Source organism: Schistocerca gregaria, chromosome 5 (assembly GCF_023897955.1).
Source record: "Schistocerca gregaria isolate iqSchGreg1 chromosome 5, iqSchGreg1.2, whole genome shotgun sequence".
NCBI classification, from domain to species: Eukaryota; Metazoa; Arthropoda; class Insecta; order Orthoptera; family Acrididae; genus Schistocerca; species Schistocerca gregaria.
In genome coordinates, this window is record NC_064924.1 from 236,448,468 (window position 1) to 236,466,531 (window position 18,064).

The following is an 18,064-nucleotide window of genomic DNA, read 5'->3' on the forward strand; positions in this document are numbered from 1 at the left end:
ATGATCTTTGATGGTGCGCACTGTCTATCCAATATAAGTCTTCTCACACTGACACAGAAACTGGTATATGCCAGCCTTCCACAAATCAAGATTGTCTTTGACCCTTCCCAATAGTGCTTGTGTTTTATTGGATGGGCGAAAGACAGTTCCTACTCGGTGTTTCCTCAATATTCACCCTATTTTTCCCTTATAGTGCGCCAGTATACGGTATGTAGGCAGTGGTTATCTGTTCCTCCATGACGTCCTCCATCTTCACACGCTATACTATAGAGGTGTGGCGGAGAGCACGTCTGTGATCTGCCATTCTGAGTACCCGTTTTTCTGGAATACAGTTTTGAGGTCTTCCAGCTCATGGGGCAGACTCTCTGCATCAGAGATGGTGTGTACCTTGTGCACCAGTGCTTTTAGCACCCCATTCCCCTGCGAGGGGTGGTGGCAGCTATCTGCATGCAAATACAGGTCGGTGTGCGTTTTCTTCCTGTATACCGCGTGACCCAGGGTGCCATATGCTCTTCTTTTGACCATGACTTCCAGGAATGGTAATCTTTATGGCTTATCTTTGCCGGGTGATGGAGCATCTGATGCATTTGTCAAGCCCATGGTAGGTATGTCTATGGATGAATCAGTACCAGTGTGTGGGAGGTACTAGAAACTGGTTTGAACGTGTCAGTGGTGATGATGGTTGATGGACTCATCACTTCAGCCTTGAATATCTTTTACAGATAATGTGATAAGGTCCATTTTAAGGTGGCTTCTGTGGCTTGCAGACTGTGTCATGACTTACAAAAACAAAATAACATCTCCATAGCTCATTGGAAACAAAGGGGCAATGGATTTGTCGGTCCCTCGGAGCAGTGACATATAGCTACCAGATTTGTGCACCTAGCTTGTGTACAAAGTTTGACAGTTCATTGTGGTTGTCTGACATGTTGAAGAACTCACCAGGCAGTAGTATTGGCATGATATATATCAGTTCCGTAGATGTGGCTCTCAGATCTTCTTTAGTGCTGCATGGAGACCCAGGAGGATGATGGGCAAAGTCTCTGCCCACTGCTGCAATTCATGACATCGAAGAGACACTTCCAATTTCTGGTGCATTCGCCAACTAAGCCATTTACTACCAGAATGATTCATACCCAGTAGAAGGGTGAGTGCTTTCGGTAGGTATGACTCGGATTGCCTTCCTTGGACTGTTGTAACTCATAGTGGTGCACCGAAACTGGCTATCCATTCCCGGAAGATTGCGGTTGCAGTCACTTCAGCAGTAACGTCGACCTTACGGAACACCTCCAGCCAGCATGTGAAATGATCAGTGGCTGTAAGATAGTAGGTATACTCTTCCGATGGTGGGAACAGTCCAACGATGTCCAGATGAACATGTTCAAATCTTTCTTTCAATGGAACGACTGTGCCACGAGGTGCCCTGATGTGCCAGCAAACATTGTTCCATTGGCAGGCCTTATCTTGGTGCACATATTCCATAAGTTCTTGTCCATGGTTGGACACCCAAAAGCTCGGTGTACTCCATGGTGTGACAGCCCATGTAAGGAGAAGTTTGACTGCTGCTGAAAGTCAACAGTTACAAAAGGTTGCAGTTTAGTATTTATGATGTCACAATACAGCAGCTTGTTTGATTATGCTAATCTATCTAGATGGAGCTGTAGGTCTGATAGTTGTGCTAAAAAGTCTCATGGCTTGCTGCCTCCTTGTTGTACTACAACAAGAGCTTTGAAATCAACTGTGTCAGTGATAGCTTTTATACAAGAGAGAGCCTCTATCGGCATATTCAGGTCTCCCTCGATATGGGCTATGTGGGTGGTGAACTGTCCAATATAGTTGAGGTGGTGGAGCTGACATGGTAACACTTTCTCCAGATGCTGGTGGAAAGCGTATGTCAGTGACATGTGATCTGTGACTAGGGTGAACTGCTGTCCCTCTAACATGTTGAACTTCTTAATGGAGGCATATGCAGTGCACAGTTCACAATAGTACATGGAACAGATCTGCTGCGATGGGGATATCTTTTGATTGAACAAGGCCAAGGGCTGCAAGTGTTTGCATACTTGCTATTGCATTGCAGCACCTATTGCAGTGGCAGACGTATGAACCATTAGCACGAGAGGCACCTGTGGAACTGGGTGCACTAACAGAGCAACTTTCGTGATGATTGTGTCACCTTGGTAAGTGCCAACTCAACATCACTATTCTGGGGCAGTTTGTCCTTTGACCTCAGTGCACCTTGCAAGAATCCTCTCGGTGATGCAGCCAGGAGGACATGGTTGCAAGTGAAACGACGATATAAATTGGTGCCACCAAGAAATCACCATAATTGTCTAACTGTTTTATACAATGGAAAATGAACTAAAGCTTTGACTTTCTCATGTTGTGACCGTCTACCATGAGCATTAATAGTGTAGCCTAGGAATTGAACTTCAGTTTCTCCAAAGATGCTCTTTGATGGGTTGGTAAGCAGACTGTGTGCATGAAGATAAGTGAAAATCTGCCGTAAGTGTGACAGGTGTTCTGCCTCAAAGCTTGACATGACCAAAACATTGTTGCTGTAGATATAACAAAAATCTAGGTTGCAAGTAACCTCATGTGTGAATTGTTGAAACATTTGGGCAGCATTAAAAAGCTCAAAAGAGATTCTAGTGAGTTCAAACAGTCCAAATAATGTGCAGTCAGCAGCTTACAATGTTGTCTGGTGCCACAGGCATTTGGTAAAACACACATGTTGTTGTTGTTGTGGTCTTCAGTCCTGAGACTGGTTTGATGCAGCTCTCCATGCTACTCCATCCTGTGCAAGCCTCTTCATCTCCCAGTACCCACTGCAACCTACATCCTTCTGAATTTGCGTAGTGTGGTCATCTCTAAGTCTCCCTCTATGATTTTTACCCTCCACGCTGCCTTCCAATACTAAATTGGTGATCCCTTGATGCCTCAGAACATGTCCTACCAACCGATCCCTTCTTATGGTCAAGTTGTGCCACAAACTTCTCTTCTCCCCAATCCTATTCAACACTTCCTCATTAGTTATGTGACCTACCCATCTAATCTTCAGCGTTCTTCTGTAGCACCACATTTCAAAAGCTTCTATTCTCTTCTTGTCCAAACTATTTATCGTCGAGTTTCACTTCCATACATGGCTACACTCCATATAAATACTTTCAGAAACAACTTCCTGACACATAAATCCACACTCGATGTTAACAAATTTCTCTTCTTCAGAAACACTTTCGTTGCCATTGCCAGTCTACATTTTATATCCTGTCTACTTCGACCATCATCAGTTATTTTTCTCCCCAAATAGCAAAACTCCTTTACTACTTTAAGTGTCTCATTTCCTCATCTAATTCGCTCAGCATCACCGGATTTAATTTGACTACATTCCATTATCCTCATTTTGCTTTTCTTTATGTTCATCTTATATCCTCCTTTCAAGACACTGTCCATTCTGTTCAACTGCTCTTCCAAGTCCTTTGCTGTCTGTGACAGAATTACAATGTCATCGGCGAACCTTAAAATTTTTATTTCTTCTCCATGGATTCTAATACCTACTCCGAATTTTTCTTTTGTTTCCTTTACTGCTTGCTCAATATACAGATAGAATAACATTGGGGAGAGGCTACAACCCTGTCTCACTCCCTTCCTAACCACTGCTTCCCTTTCATGCCCCTTGACTCTTGTAACTTCCATCTGGTTTCTGTACAAATTGTACACTCCCTGTATTTTACCCCTGCCACTGTCAGAATTTCAAAGAGAGTATTCCAGTTAACATTGTCAAAAGCTTTCTCTAAGTCTACAAATGCTAGAAACGTAGGTTTCCCTTTTCTTAATCTTTCTTCTAAGATAAATCGAAAGGTTAGTTTTGCCTCACGTGTTCCAACATTTCTACGGAATCCAAACTGATCTTCCCTGACGTCCGCTTCTACCAGTTTTTCCATTCGTCTGTAAAGAATACGCGTTATTATTTTGCAGCTGCGACTTATTAAACTGATAATTCGGTAATTTTCACATCTGTCAACACCTGCTTTCTTTGGGATTGGAATTATTATATTCTTCTTGAAGTCTGAGGGTATTTCACCTGTCTCATACATCTTGCTCACCAGATGGTAGAGTTTTGTCAGAACTGGCTCTCCCAAGGCCGTCAGTAGTTCCAATGGAATGTTGTCTACCCCGGGAGCCTTGTTTCGACTCAGGTCTTTCAGTGCTCTGTCAAACTCTTCACGCAGTATCGTATCTACCATTTCATCTTCATCTACATCCTCTTCCATTTCCATAATATTGTCCTCAAGTACAGCGCCCTTGTATAGACCCTCTATATACTCCTTCCACCTTTCTGCTTTCCCTTCTTGCTTAGAACTGGGTTTCCATCTGAGCTCTTGATGTTCATACAAGTGGTTCTCTTATCTCCAAAGGTCTCTTTAATTTCCCTGTATCCATCTTACCCCTAGTGAGATAAGCCTCTACATCCTTACATTTGTCCTCTAGCCATCCCTGCTTAGCCATTTTGCACTTCCTGTCGATCTCATTTTTGAGACGTCTGCATTCCTTTTTGCCTGCTTCATTTACTGCATTTTTATATTTTCTCCTTTAATCAATTAAATTCAATATTTCTTCTGTTACCCAAGGATTTCTACTAGCCCTCATCTTTTTACCTACTTGTTCCTCTGCTGCCTTCACTACTTCATCCCTCAAAGCTACCCATTCTTCTTCTACTGTATTTATTTCCCCCATTCCTGTCAATTGCTCCCTTATGCTCTCCATGAAACTCTGTACAACCTCTGGTTCTTTCAGTTTATCCAGGTCCCATCTCCTTAAATTTCCACCTTTTTGCAGTTTCTTCAGTTTTAATCTACAGGTCATAACCAATAGATTGTGGCCAGAGTCCACATCTGCCCCTGGAAATGTCTTACAATTTAAAACCTGGTTGTTAAATCTGTCTCTTACCATTATATAATCTATCTGAAACCTGTCAGTATCTCCAGGCTTCTTCCATGTATACAGCCTTCTTTTATGATTCTTGAACCAAGTCTTACCTATGATTAAGTTGTGCTCTGTGCAAAATTCTACCAGGCGGCTTCCTCTTTCATTTCTTTGCCCCAGCCCATATTCACCTACTATGTTTCCTTCTCTCCCTTTTCCTATCACCGAATTCCAGTCACTCATGACTATTAAATTTTCGTAGATTTCTTCAATTTCTTCATCATCTGCAGAGCTAGTTGGCATATAAACTTGTGCTACTGTAGTAGGTGTGGGCTCCGTATCTATCTTGGCCACAATAATGCGTTCACTATGCTGTTTGTAGTAGCTTACCCGCATTCCTATTTTCCTATTCATTATTAAACCTACTCCTGCATTACCCCTATTTGATTTTGTGTTTATAACCCTGTAGTCATCTGACCAGAAGTCTTGTTCCTCCTGCCACCGAACTTCACTATACTAAACCCAGATTAGTAAAAATGCACTTACCGGGGATGTTGAATGCAACTCTGTGATGTGTGGTATCAAATATTGGTCCTAGTGGTTCTGGCAGTGAGCTTTCTGTAATCTCCGCATTAGCACCATCTGTTGTTCTTCTTTGGGACCATATGCATTGAAGATGACCAACTAGTGTTCTCAGGGAGCAGCAAATTCCCTGTACAAGCAGGAATGGGAACTCCTGCTTCACTGCCTTCAGTTTCTGTGGTGTGAGGCGATGCAATCGAGCACAAAGTGGTGGTCCTGTTGTGGTTAATATATAGTGTACTGTCAAGTGCTGCACAGATGCTAGTGTGGGCATCAGGGCTGTAATCTCTGGGAACTGCTTGAGGAGCTCTACTAATAGAGAGTCATCACTTATCATCTAGAATATGTTACCAGATTGGTAGTGGTATCAAGGAGGCACCGATGGCAGAGGTCATGCAGGTGACCATAGGATGATAGGAAGTCCACTCTGAGTATTGGGAGTGTTATGTTTGCTATAATGAATTTTCACTTGAATTTTCATTGAAGACCTAAGTTTAACATTAACTTGACCATATTTTGAGATTGTGGTACCATTGGCGATGAAAAGGTGGCAGCCAACATAACTACAGTGCAACAGACAATCTTCACTGGTCATCAGGCTCAGTTCAAAGCAGGACTAATCACTGAAGACAGTTCTCCTTGAGTGAATGAGATTCCAAGCTGAAGACATGTCTGGAGATGCCTTAGACAGTGATGGTATACCAACCTGACTGCCACCTCTAATACAGCCTGACAACCAAGAGTGATTGTCTGGTGTGCCTTTTCTTTTCATAGCAGGACTCCTTTGGTTGTCCACTGCTGCACTCTTACAGCACAGCAGTATGTTGACAATTTTCTTTTCGCTGTTTTGTTGCCCTTCATGACAAGCCATCCTGGGCTTACATTACTGCAAGATAGTGCCTGCCCACATGTGGCTAGAGTTTCTGCTGCTTATCTTAGTGCTTTCCAAATCCTACTTTGGCCTGCAGTGTCGCCAAATCTCTCCCCAATTGAAAATGTTTGGAGCATTATGGTCAGGCCCCTTCAGCCAGCTTGGGATTTTGATGATCTGACATGCCAGTTGGACAGAATTTGGCACAGTTTCCCTCAGGAGGTCATCCAACAACTTTGTCGATCAATACCGAGCAAAATATTTGCTTGCATAGGGGTCAGAGGTGGACCAACACATTAGAGACTTGCTGTTTGAGAATCTCTTTCTCTTGTATAAATCATCCAATTATTCTGAAATTGTGATCAATTGTTTGTCTGTACATGTATGTCATGTCCAGCAATTGCCATCCCATTCTAATACTTCCTTCATGGTGTATCATTCTTTTTCTTGGAGTGTATGTACTACAGGACAATACACAGAATTACTCTTTGTTATTACAAAATTTAAGTATATATGTAGCATTCAATTAGAAGTATTATTGGGTCACAGTATGTTGATGCTGTTGACTACAAGCATACTGTGTGTGTGCTGATATTTCATCCAGTAGCCACAGTTATTTAATATTAACTGTACAAGACCCCTGCCTCTCTCTCTCTCTTAATATAGTAGATGTATTACTTATCAAACCAAACTGACAACGTGGCTTCAGGAGCAGAACCATCATTTTCACACACAAGAAACAGGGAAAGGAGGTAGCAGTTGCATGCACTCTAGTACTTTTACAAATAAAGTACTGTAACACTCTACATGTTGTTATGTGCCACTGAATGAAGTGCCTATTTAGAACAAGAACATACAATATTTCTCACATTAGCTGCTCACTACGCTTTGCTGACAGTATCTATAAAAGTACCTTCTCCACTGATGTTGCTATTTTTCACATTGGTGACTGTTGCTTTGTTGCCTACTGTTTCAGTATTGGATGGTAATGCTGACTCTTTGTTTGAATCTACGCCAGCTAGTCTTATTATATTTTCAGTTTCCTCTTCCAACACAGTATGTGCCCTCCAGTAGTCATCATGCCCTATTTTGAAGTGATACATGACCTTTCAAGTCTTCTAATGTCACAACTTCAAAAGCTAATAAAATAGCTGTAAAAGTAAATTGTATTAAATGTGAGAATGAAATTGTCTGCATTGTCTAGCAATTAGCATGTATGAGAAGTAATGCTGAGGTCCTGTGTTTGACCTTTAGTAACCATTTCAGATTTTTGTGCAAGTGGAAAAGTCTGGAAGGTGGTTCACTCAGGCTTGTGAGGCCACATGAAAAGCCACTTGAATATAAAAGCAGTGAAATTCATATGCAGGTCACCGAAGTGGCATCACATTGAACGGCATGCATCAGACAAGGTGATGTTCTGTGTTTGTTTATTAGCAGGAAAAGCATCAACTGTTAGTGTTTTTTTCAGATTCAGAGCAAGATATGTGACTTATTATGTCTACAGATCTTATTCTTTGATAGATTCCAGACCAGTTTGATAGATTTGTGGTGTAACATGGTGATTGCATGGAACATCATGTTCCACTTTTAACCACTTACACCAGCTGAAGACGTTCATTGAAACTGAAAATGTAGTTTAGGTAGTTTTTAAGTGTGGAACATTCCACTATGTGCACCCTGGTTTGCTGTATTTTGCAGATGAATGTAAAAGGAAGTCCTCTCAGCATGTCGATAAGGCACAATGGCAAATGCGACTCTCCACCTGCTGTGGAGACCTGCTTATGCTTTGGCAGTGGCAATGCCTTGGAAGCCATGGAGGAAAGGGTGTAGCCAAGACTGTAAATGCCTGAACAAATGAAAAATACATGAAAACTGTCAGTCGAGTATCTAATGTCAAACCAATACAGCAGTAAATGTTACTCGGACTGTCTGTTGTGAGCTACGATATATTAGCGATCCATATCACCTCCAATTGTAAAAGTAATTGTGTAGAGAATACATTGTAGTTACAATACAGAAGAGTTGTCATGAAATGGTTTATATTATTTAGTAGCTTGAACAAATCAGAACTCTCTTTCATCTCCTGTTGAAACTGCAAAAGGTGAAGGAGTCACAAAGCATAGTCTAGTGGCATTGCATAGTGGGTCCACTCAAGCAGTTAACTTTAGGAAAGGTAACTGTAAATTATTTATAAGGTAAAGTTGCTGTACATGTGCAAGTGGGTATGGAGTGGAAGGTATTGTAACCAAATCCACACCAAGTAGCACTCCATATTTTCTTCCTAAAATAAGAAGGAAAAGATTGGTGTTCCCTGATCAATGCCAAAAAGTTTGGCTTTCCGTCTCTCTCTGTGTTTTCAATTTTTTTCTGTGCATTTCTACTCGTTAGTCTGAAGTTTTCCTGTTATAATCATGGAGGAGAAATGATAATGGATTGAAACTCAACTTTCACAACAATGAAATTTTTCCTGTCACTGTTGTTTGGCAATACTTGTCAGACACTGTCACTTTTCAACATTTGTTCACAGTGTAGTTTGTATGAAAAGAAAATAAGACTTGTTTACTCAGGCATCTTGTAAAATCAAATTCCATTCTTGTAGTTTTTTTGCTAGACTGGAAGTCCAGTTTTGTGTAACAAAATCTGTGAGTTTTGCAGACAGTTTTCTTTATATTGTCCATAATGTAACAAAAATTGCTGTCTAAGTTATCTATATCACCAATGAAATATTTACTGTCTGCATTTTACTCATTCTGCTGAGGACAGGTACTTGAATCCTATTTCACAAGAGATTTGTACCTCCTTCCGTAATTTGCATACCACTGACATACTTAACTTTTGTTTGTCTACATGTACGTGCATCTTCCGTCATCTTCTTTCTCAGCATTGTCACATCATTCTTGTTCTCATTGTCAGTAAAATCAATGACATTAACAGCAAGCTATGGCATCTTGTGAAGGTATTTTTCATGACGGTTTTTCGTACCACTTTTCATGCTTCCACTGCGAGGATACAATGTGCACTATTTTGTATTGGAATGTGACTGTACCTAGTCTCATGACCAATTTAGTTCCTGCTATGGGAGCTGTACCACTTTGCCTTGCCGACTAATATGATAATGCTGCCGACTTTGCATTCACTGCTTAGTCATAAAGCCTCATTTGAAAATCAGTGTAGCAGTGTTATTTGTTACAGTGATTTTAACTTGTCTAATAAGTCTTTGCCACTGAGCTGTGAATACACCGCTGCTTTTTGACATAAATACTGTCCATCAGTACAGTCCACATTAAATCATCACTATTTCTGTATTAACCATTTACAGAAATATTTGACTGCCACTTGTGAAATATCAACATTAATGAAACAGCATCTTCCAGACATCTCTGCATTATGATTGTCCGTTATACACATCCAGTTTGCACCTGCTTTCCTGCTTGCTGTGTAATGACATCTTTCCACCTCACGTTACATCACCTTATCAATCCTTTTTTCCGCTTGGAAACCAGCATTTGGTTATTTGCTGATGTGATTTTGCACCATCATTTCCCTGTCTCTCAAGATAGTGTTTGAGTAATATTTTTACATGCTGTTTAAGAACTATCTAAGTAAGGTGCTGTCATTTCTGTTTTTACAGGTCAGCTTGCACTGAAAACATCATCTGTTCTTATTGTTGGAGCTGGTGGATTAGGATGTCCTTCTGCTTTGTACCTTGCAGGGGCTGGTGTTGGTATGTAACATGTAAACTTTTTATTGCTATTTATTTGTGGGCATGTGTATATCTGTTGTGGTGTGTGTGTGGGGGGGGGGGGGGGGGGGGGGCAGGGGGGGAGGTTTATAATGGAAATATACACTTTACTTATTATGTTAAGCCATACTCATTGAACAACAAGGGATAATTTTCTTTTATTTAAATCGGATACTCACCTGTCTAGGGAAAAAACATTCATCATTCACATTTGAAATTACTCACCATATCATAGCTGATAATAGAAGTAAATAAGTCATAGCCATCACCTCAAAATGTAATATTGTCAACAGCTAAATAGAAAATAAAGAGATACTAACATATCCACTGTTCAGCCACAAAGTACCACCCTTCACATGACTCAGTACCACCCAGGACTGGAACATCTGATTTACATGCTCCTTCAGGGTTTTGACTATCTCTCATCATTCCCTGAAATGAGAATCACCCTTCTCACTATCCTCTGCATCCCTTTCGCAGTGTTGTTGAACCACCCATCTGACCTGCATAATATCATTGTCCATCCCTATCATTGTCAATCATAAACAGCTCTGATGTAAATGCTATATATGATTACAAAACATACGCAAAATATTGAAGGTAGTAATGCATACATCAAGGCAAATGCATTATCGATAAGTATAGTTGCATCAGATAACAAGATCAAGACAATATGGTATATAGTGAAGGAAGAGACTGGTAGAACCAGAGATGAAGAGGAGCACAAATCATTAAGAGTAACTGATACATGAGTAACATATGTCTGCAGTGTTACTGAGCTTTTCAGTAAGCACTTCATAACTGTTACTGAAAAGATGGGGTTGTCAGTTTGATAAATGCTGCCATGGAACATCTCAGTCCTGTCACTATAGATAACTATGATAATATGAGTATGGCCTTCACAAAAGCCAACGAAGTTGATTAAACAGTGTATCTCTGAGTTTAGTGACATTTTAAGTTATTTATTTAACCAGTCTTTTATCAATGGAACATTTCCTGGTTGTTTGAAATATGATGAAATTAAGCCTTTTTATAGAAAGTGGATAAAGAAATGTCATTAACCTTCTATCCAGTTTCACTTTTGCCTACATTCTAAAAAATTTTACAAAAGATAATATACAATTGTATTCTTAACCATCTGGCCGCAAATAAAATATTATCCAGGACACAATTCAGATTTCTAAAGGTTTCTGATGTTGAGAAGGCTACCTATACATATGTACAGTGAGGATGTAATTAATTCATTAGACATTAAATGGCAAGCTACTGGTATAGCCTGTGATCTGTCGTAGGCATCTGACTATGTAAATCACAATATTGTTTTAAGTGAATTAGATTATCATATAATGCGAAATGCTGCAAAATGGTTCAAATCTTATATCTCTTACAGAAAACAAAGAGTGTCAATACAAAAGCAAAGTGCTTTACTGGGAAACAGTAACATGTGGTTCCGTTATCGGGCCCTTAGTTTTTCTTGTGTGTATTAGAGATCTTGTGTCTGAAACATTAGCAAATGCCAAGTTTTGTTTTGCTTACAAATGATACAAACATTGCAATAAATATTAAATCAGGTATAGCCATAAAAAGGTTGGCTAATGAAATTTTCATGGACATTAATAAATGGTTTCTGCCCAAATCTCTGACACTAAGCCAGGAAATAATATACTATCTGCAATTCAAAACATGTAAAAAGTGTTTTGCTAGTATATACCTAAAATATCATAACAAGCAAATAAAAGAAGTTGGCAGTGTTAAATTCTTAGGATTACAGCTTAATAATAAATTTAACTGGGAGGAGCATATTACAGAATTTCTTAAGTGCATTAACAAATCTCTCTCTGTGATGCAAATGTAGTCAGACATAGGTAATACAAAAATAAAAAAGCTAGCGTAATATGCTTACTTTCATTCATAATGCCATATGGGATTTATTTTTTGGGGTATCTCATCAAGCCAAGCTACAGTTTTTTGAGCCCAAAAACATGCAATGTGAATTATACATGGTGTGTACTCAAGAACATCTTGCAGAGGACTGTTTAAGAAACTGGGGAAACTAACTGCTGCTTTCCAATATAGGCTGAAGAGCCAAAGAAACTGGTACACCTGCCTAATTTCATGTAGGTCCCCTTTGAGCACGCAGAAGCACCACAACACAATGTGGCATGGACTCGACTAATGTCTGGAGCGAATTGACACCATGAACCCTGCAGGGCTATCCATAAGAGTACGAGGGGGGCAGAGATCTCTTCTGAACAGCACTTTGCAAGGCATCCCAGATATGCTCAATATTTTTCATGTCTGGAGAGTTCAGTGGTCAGTGGAAGTGTTTAAACTCAGAATAGTATTCCTGGAGCCACTCTGTAGCAATTTTGGCTGTGTGGGGTGTCGCATTGTGCTGCTGGAATTGTCCAAGTCCGTCAGAATGCACAATGGGCATGAATGGATTAACTTAAGTATGTGCCACCTGTCAGAGTCATATCTAGAAGTATCAGGAATCCCATATCACTCCACTGCACATGCCTCACACCATTACAAAGCCTCCAACAGCTTGAACAGTTCCCTGCTGACATGCAGGGTCCATGGATTCATGGGGTTGTCTCCATACCTATACATGTCCATCTGCTCAATACAATTTGAGATGAGACTCATCTGACTAGGCAACGTGTTTCCAGCCATCAACAGTACAATGTTGATTTTGACAGGCCCAAGTGAGGCATAAAGCTTTGTGCCATGCAGTTGTCAAGGGTACACGAATGGCCCTTCGGCTCTGAAAACCCATATCAATGATGTTTCATTGAAAGGTTCATATGCTGACACTTGTTGATGGCCTAGCATTGAAATCTGCAGCAGTTTGCAGAAGGGTTGCAATTCTGTCACATTGAATGATTCTCTTCAGTCATCATTGGTCCTGTTCGTGTAGGAACTTTTTCCGGCCACAGTGATGTCAGAGATCTGATGTTTTACTGGATTCCTGATATTTACAGTACAGTTGTGAAATGCCCGTATGGGAAAATCCCCACTTCATCGCTACCTCGGAGATGCTGTGCCCCATCACTCGTGCACCAACTATAACACCATGTTCAAACTCACTTAAATCTTGAAAACTTGCCATTTTAACAGCAGTAAATAATCTAACAATTGTGCCAGACACTTTTCTTATATAGGCGTTGCCGACCACAGTGTCGTATTCTGCCTGTTTGCATTTCTCTGTATTTGAATGCACATGCCTATACCAATTTTTTTGATGCATCAATGTATTTATTCCTTAATGAAATTTGTCATTAACAATATATCTTTTCTTCAAACCAACAGCTCAGCTAATTGAATCAATACTACAAATAAGAATAACTTTCACAAAGATTTAAAGTCACTTACTTTGGCTCAAAAAGATGTCCACTACTGAGCAATACACGTATTCAATAACATGCCAGCAGCCATAAAAAGTTTAACTAACAGTGGAGTTCAGTTTGAGAAGAGTCTAAAAGATTTATTAGTGGTCAACTCGTTCTACTCCATTGATGAATTTCTTAGCAAAACTGATTGATGCATATGTTATTAATAATACCACATAATGTGAATATTCCATACAATCTGACTTCTGTGCAAATTTTGTGCAGTAGTGGGATCATTGTAAATAAGTGCTGCTAAATGTTTTTTATTTTATTTTTTTATTTGATGGTGCGTGACTACAATAGCCTAAGAATTATCATATGCACCTAAGTGTATTGAACATTTAATACTTGGTGATAAGTTGTATATCCTTTTAAATGTAATTTTTCTTACCAATTCTGCATCCACAAGGGCAATTTTATTTGGGATCTGTGAATGGTACATTAGCAGGTCTTTTCTTATTCTGTAAATTTGCATTTTGTGTTCTTGTTTTCTGACATCTTCCCCATTCCTGATTATCTCCTCACTTTGGATCGATTGGAACAAAAAGTAGATGTAAGACCTGTCCTCCACAACCTACCACTACCACCTTGCTCCAGCCCTGTCACAGGAATGTATTGCTCCATCAAAGGCAGGACCACGTGAAAGGTGCCACATGATCTACCTACACAGCTGCAACCATTGTGCCGCATTCTACATGGGCAAATAACAAGCTGTCTGCCTACATGAGTGGCCACTGCCAAATTGCTGAGCATGCCGTCCAATGCAAAGTGCTTGACTTTAATGACTGCTTCACAGCCTGTGCCATCTGTGTTCTTCCCAGCAATAACAGCTTTTCTGGATTGCACATATGGGAACTCTACTTGCAAATATCCTTTGTTTTCATAATCTGTAGCCTCAACCTTTGCTAGTTCCTGTCCTCCACCTACCTATCCCTTTCTCTGCTCCCAGTCCAGTACACATATGCCTTCTATCCTGACAATCCCCCTTCTCTACTCTATCCCCCCTCCAGAACTGTCTCCCAGTGATGCACCCAGCAGCCCTATCCTGTTCCCAGCACGTCCTTGAATCGCCTCCCCACAAGCAGCATCAGCATCTTCCTCTCCCCCGCCTCCCCTCCTCACTTACACTGTTTTTCTTCAATCTCCCCACCTCACACCACCTCTGTATCCCCACAACCCATTCCAGAAAAAATTACTGCTTACCTCAGACACAGTAGCAACTAGTTGTCCAAAGATTACAGTGACTGTGTGTGTGTGTGTGTGTGTGTGTGTGTGTGTGTGTGTGTGTGAGAGAGAGAGAGAGAGAGAGAGAGAGAGAGAGAGAGAGAGAGAGAGAGTGAGAGTTGTGCTTGTGTGAATGTGTGTTTGTTTTCTACATCTGATGAAAGACTTAGTCTTATAGCTAAATACATGGTGGCTATAATTAAAGTTATACTACTTGAGAGAGCCTCTTGAAAAATGAGTGGTTGTAGGACAATGGAACATTTGTAGGGACATGTGGAAGAGAAGAGAAATAACAGTTAAACTATTGAAAGAAACACATTTTAAAGAGGGTGATGTTTAATTGTGTATCATGTTTACATACCATGTTACAAATGTTGCTCATTGTGATGACTATCTGCATCCTGACTGCCTGGAAACACACTAGAGATGGCTCTACTGCTGTCCAAAATATCTCAGGTTGGCTACCTCTGTTGCTGTCCTCACCTTCAGCCTCAATGTGTGTTGGAGTCAATTGATAAACCCTATCCTTTAGGTAATCCCACAGTTAGAAATCACACAGGTTCAAATTTGGGGATCTTGGTGACCACACAGTATGTAATAATCAGTCAGTGATTCTGTTTTGTCCAGATGCATTATGGAGTAAGTGAGTGACCTCATGAGCAATGTGTGGTGGAGCTCCGTCAGGCATCAAAATAAAATTCAAAGCACTTCTCTTCAGAAGAGCAGGAGACACATGTTGGCGACTCAGCTCGCAGTACCGTGCCATTCACGCTGCATATCCTTGGTCCTTCGGGTCCAAATTCCTCAAAGAAAACCTGGCCTAATTATGAACTGTGACATCAAACCACACCATATAGTGACATGTTTAATATGCAGAGGAACTTCGTGAACATTTGTTGCTCATGATGGTCCCCAAATGCAACTATTGTGAGTGTACATTGCCCCATCGAATGTAAATGTGCTTCATAACTTCACAAAATGTTACAAGGCCAATATATCATCAGCTTCAACCCTAGTAAGAAATGTAAGAACAAAGCCTACTGAAATTTCTGTGTCATGTATCAAAAGTTGGGGAGTAACGTGAAATTTGTACTGATAACATCTAACAATTGTTCACAGAACTTTTCAAATAGTGAACCATGGAACGTTTATTTGTCATGACATAACTCATGCACTGCTTGAAGACAAAAAATTGTCTCCAGCATTCTCAGCCATGGTAACAGTAACTTCTTGAACAATTTGTGGTGCAGTTAGCCATCAGCTCTTCCAGCAGCAATTCCCAAATCACCAGTTAATTTGAACTTCTGAATTGTGTTCTCCAATGTCAGTGTGGGAAGAGGACCTCTCTGTTTTTCTTTAATGTATCAATACCCGTGAGTAGCTGCAGCAGTCTTGCTGTTGCATTGATAAAACAGCTTTGGGTGTAAAGCCCTGCTCACCTTGTCCAGACCCATGTTGACTGTCTGCAACTGTAACGCACAGTGCTCGTGTTCCAACTCTATTTCGCCGTACCAGTACTGGTGCCTAAAAGGCAAGACATAACACTAACATTACTAAAAACGTAAATCCTACTGTGCACAGTCAGAACATAGTTCCTATAAAATTGGGTACCTATACAGTAAATAGTTTTCTGCTATGCTGGCTCTAGTGGTGAAAGTTTGTGTGTAATAATTCCGTAGATCTAGCATTCTTTTTCATTGTGCCTGTCTGTGACTCAGCGCCTCCCCTATGAGGTGAGTAACAGTCTGTCCTTTCCTTATTGTTATTAAAGACTTATTTGTATCATGTCTCGCAAATGGTGCAATAATAGAACGATATCACATCTCATTTGTTTATTTATGTTTACTGTTGGTGACACATACTTTCGAATTCTGAAGCATAAGTAAACATCTATTGCTGTACACAAGTTAAAAATTTATTGGAGCGCAATGTTTCTCCCTTGTGTCTTAATGAAAATTGTTGGTTAAAATGTAGTGAAGTATCATTAACAATGTAGATTACACATATACATGAGATTTTATATTTGAACAACACAATTTATTGCAGGACATATTGGTATAATAGATTATGATAAAGTTGAACTGAATAATTTACATCGACAGTTACTTCATTCTGAAGCAAGCTTGGGAACACCAAAGGTTGAATCTGCTGTGGAAGCCTTGAAAAGGTAAGCAGTATTAATGCAACTCTTCCAGAACTAAACACTTCTAAAATTAAATTTATTTTACTCTATCAAGAACTGTATACTTTGGCAGTTGTCATACTCCAGAATAAGATTTTCACTCTGCAGCGGAGTGTGTGCTGATATGAAACTTCCTGGCAGATTAAAACTGTGTGCCCGACCGAGACTCGAACTCGGGACCTTTGCCTTTCGCGGGCAAGTGCTCTACCAACTGAGCTACCGAAGCACGACTCACGCCCGGTAATCACGGCTTTTACTTCTGCCAGTATCCGTCTCCTACCTTCCAAACTTTACAGAAGCTCTTCTGCGAACCTTGCAGAACTAGCACTCCTGAAAGAAAGGATACTGCGGAGACATGGCTTAGCCACAGCCTGGGGGATGTTTCCAGAATAAGATTTTCACTCTGCAGCGGAGTGTGCGCTGATATGAAACTTCCTGGCAGATTAAAACTGTGTGCCCGACCGAGACTCGAACTTGGGACCTTTGCCTTTCGCGGGCAAGTGCTCTACCAACTGAGCTACCGAAGCACGACTCACGCCCGGTAATCACAGCTTTTACTTCTGCCAGTATCCGTCTCCTACCTTCCAAACTTTACAGAAGCTCTTCTGCGAACCTTGCAGAACTAGCACTCCTGAAAGAAAGGATACTGCGGAGACATGGCTTAGCCACAGCCTGGGGGATGTTTCCAGAATAAGATTTTCACTCTGCAGCGGAGTGTGCGCTGATATGAAACTTCCTGGCAGATTAAAACTGTGTGCCCGACCGAGACTCGAACTCGGGACCTTTGCCTTTCGCGGGCAAGTGCTCTACCAACTGAGCTACCGAAGCACGACTCACGCCCGGTAATCACAGCTTTTACTTCTGCCAGTATCCGTCTCCTACCTTCCAAACTTTACAGAAGCTCTTCTGCGAACCTTGCAGAACTAGCACTCCTGAAAGAAAGGATACTGCGGAGACATGGCTTAGTCACAGCCTGGGGGATGTTTCCAGAATAAGATTTTCACTCTGCAGCGGAGTGTGCGCTGATATGAAACTTCCTGGCAGATTAAAACTGTGTGCCCGACCGAGACTCGAACTCGGGACCTTTGCCTTTCGCGGGCAAGTGCTCTACCAACTGAGCTACCGAAGCACGACTCACGCCCGGT

At 40.8% G+C, this 18,064-nt stretch overlaps 1 protein-coding gene across 4 annotated transcripts in view; it reads left to right on the forward strand.

Moving 5' to 3' along the window:
• Window positions 1–18,064, forward strand: part of LOC126271886 (adenylyltransferase and sulfurtransferase MOCS3) — a 168,935-nt gene that overhangs the window by 86,113 nt on the left and 64,758 nt on the right. For all 4 annotated transcript variants that reach the window (XM_049974259.1, XM_049974257.1, XM_049974260.1 and 1 more), the window contains exons 4-5: window positions 10,011–10,103; window positions 16,784–16,904. In XM_049974259.1, the coding sequence (XP_049830216.1) occupies window positions 10,011–10,103; window positions 16,784–16,904 (214 nt within the window). The remainder of the gene's footprint in view (window positions 1–10,010; window positions 10,104–16,783; window positions 16,905–18,064) is intronic.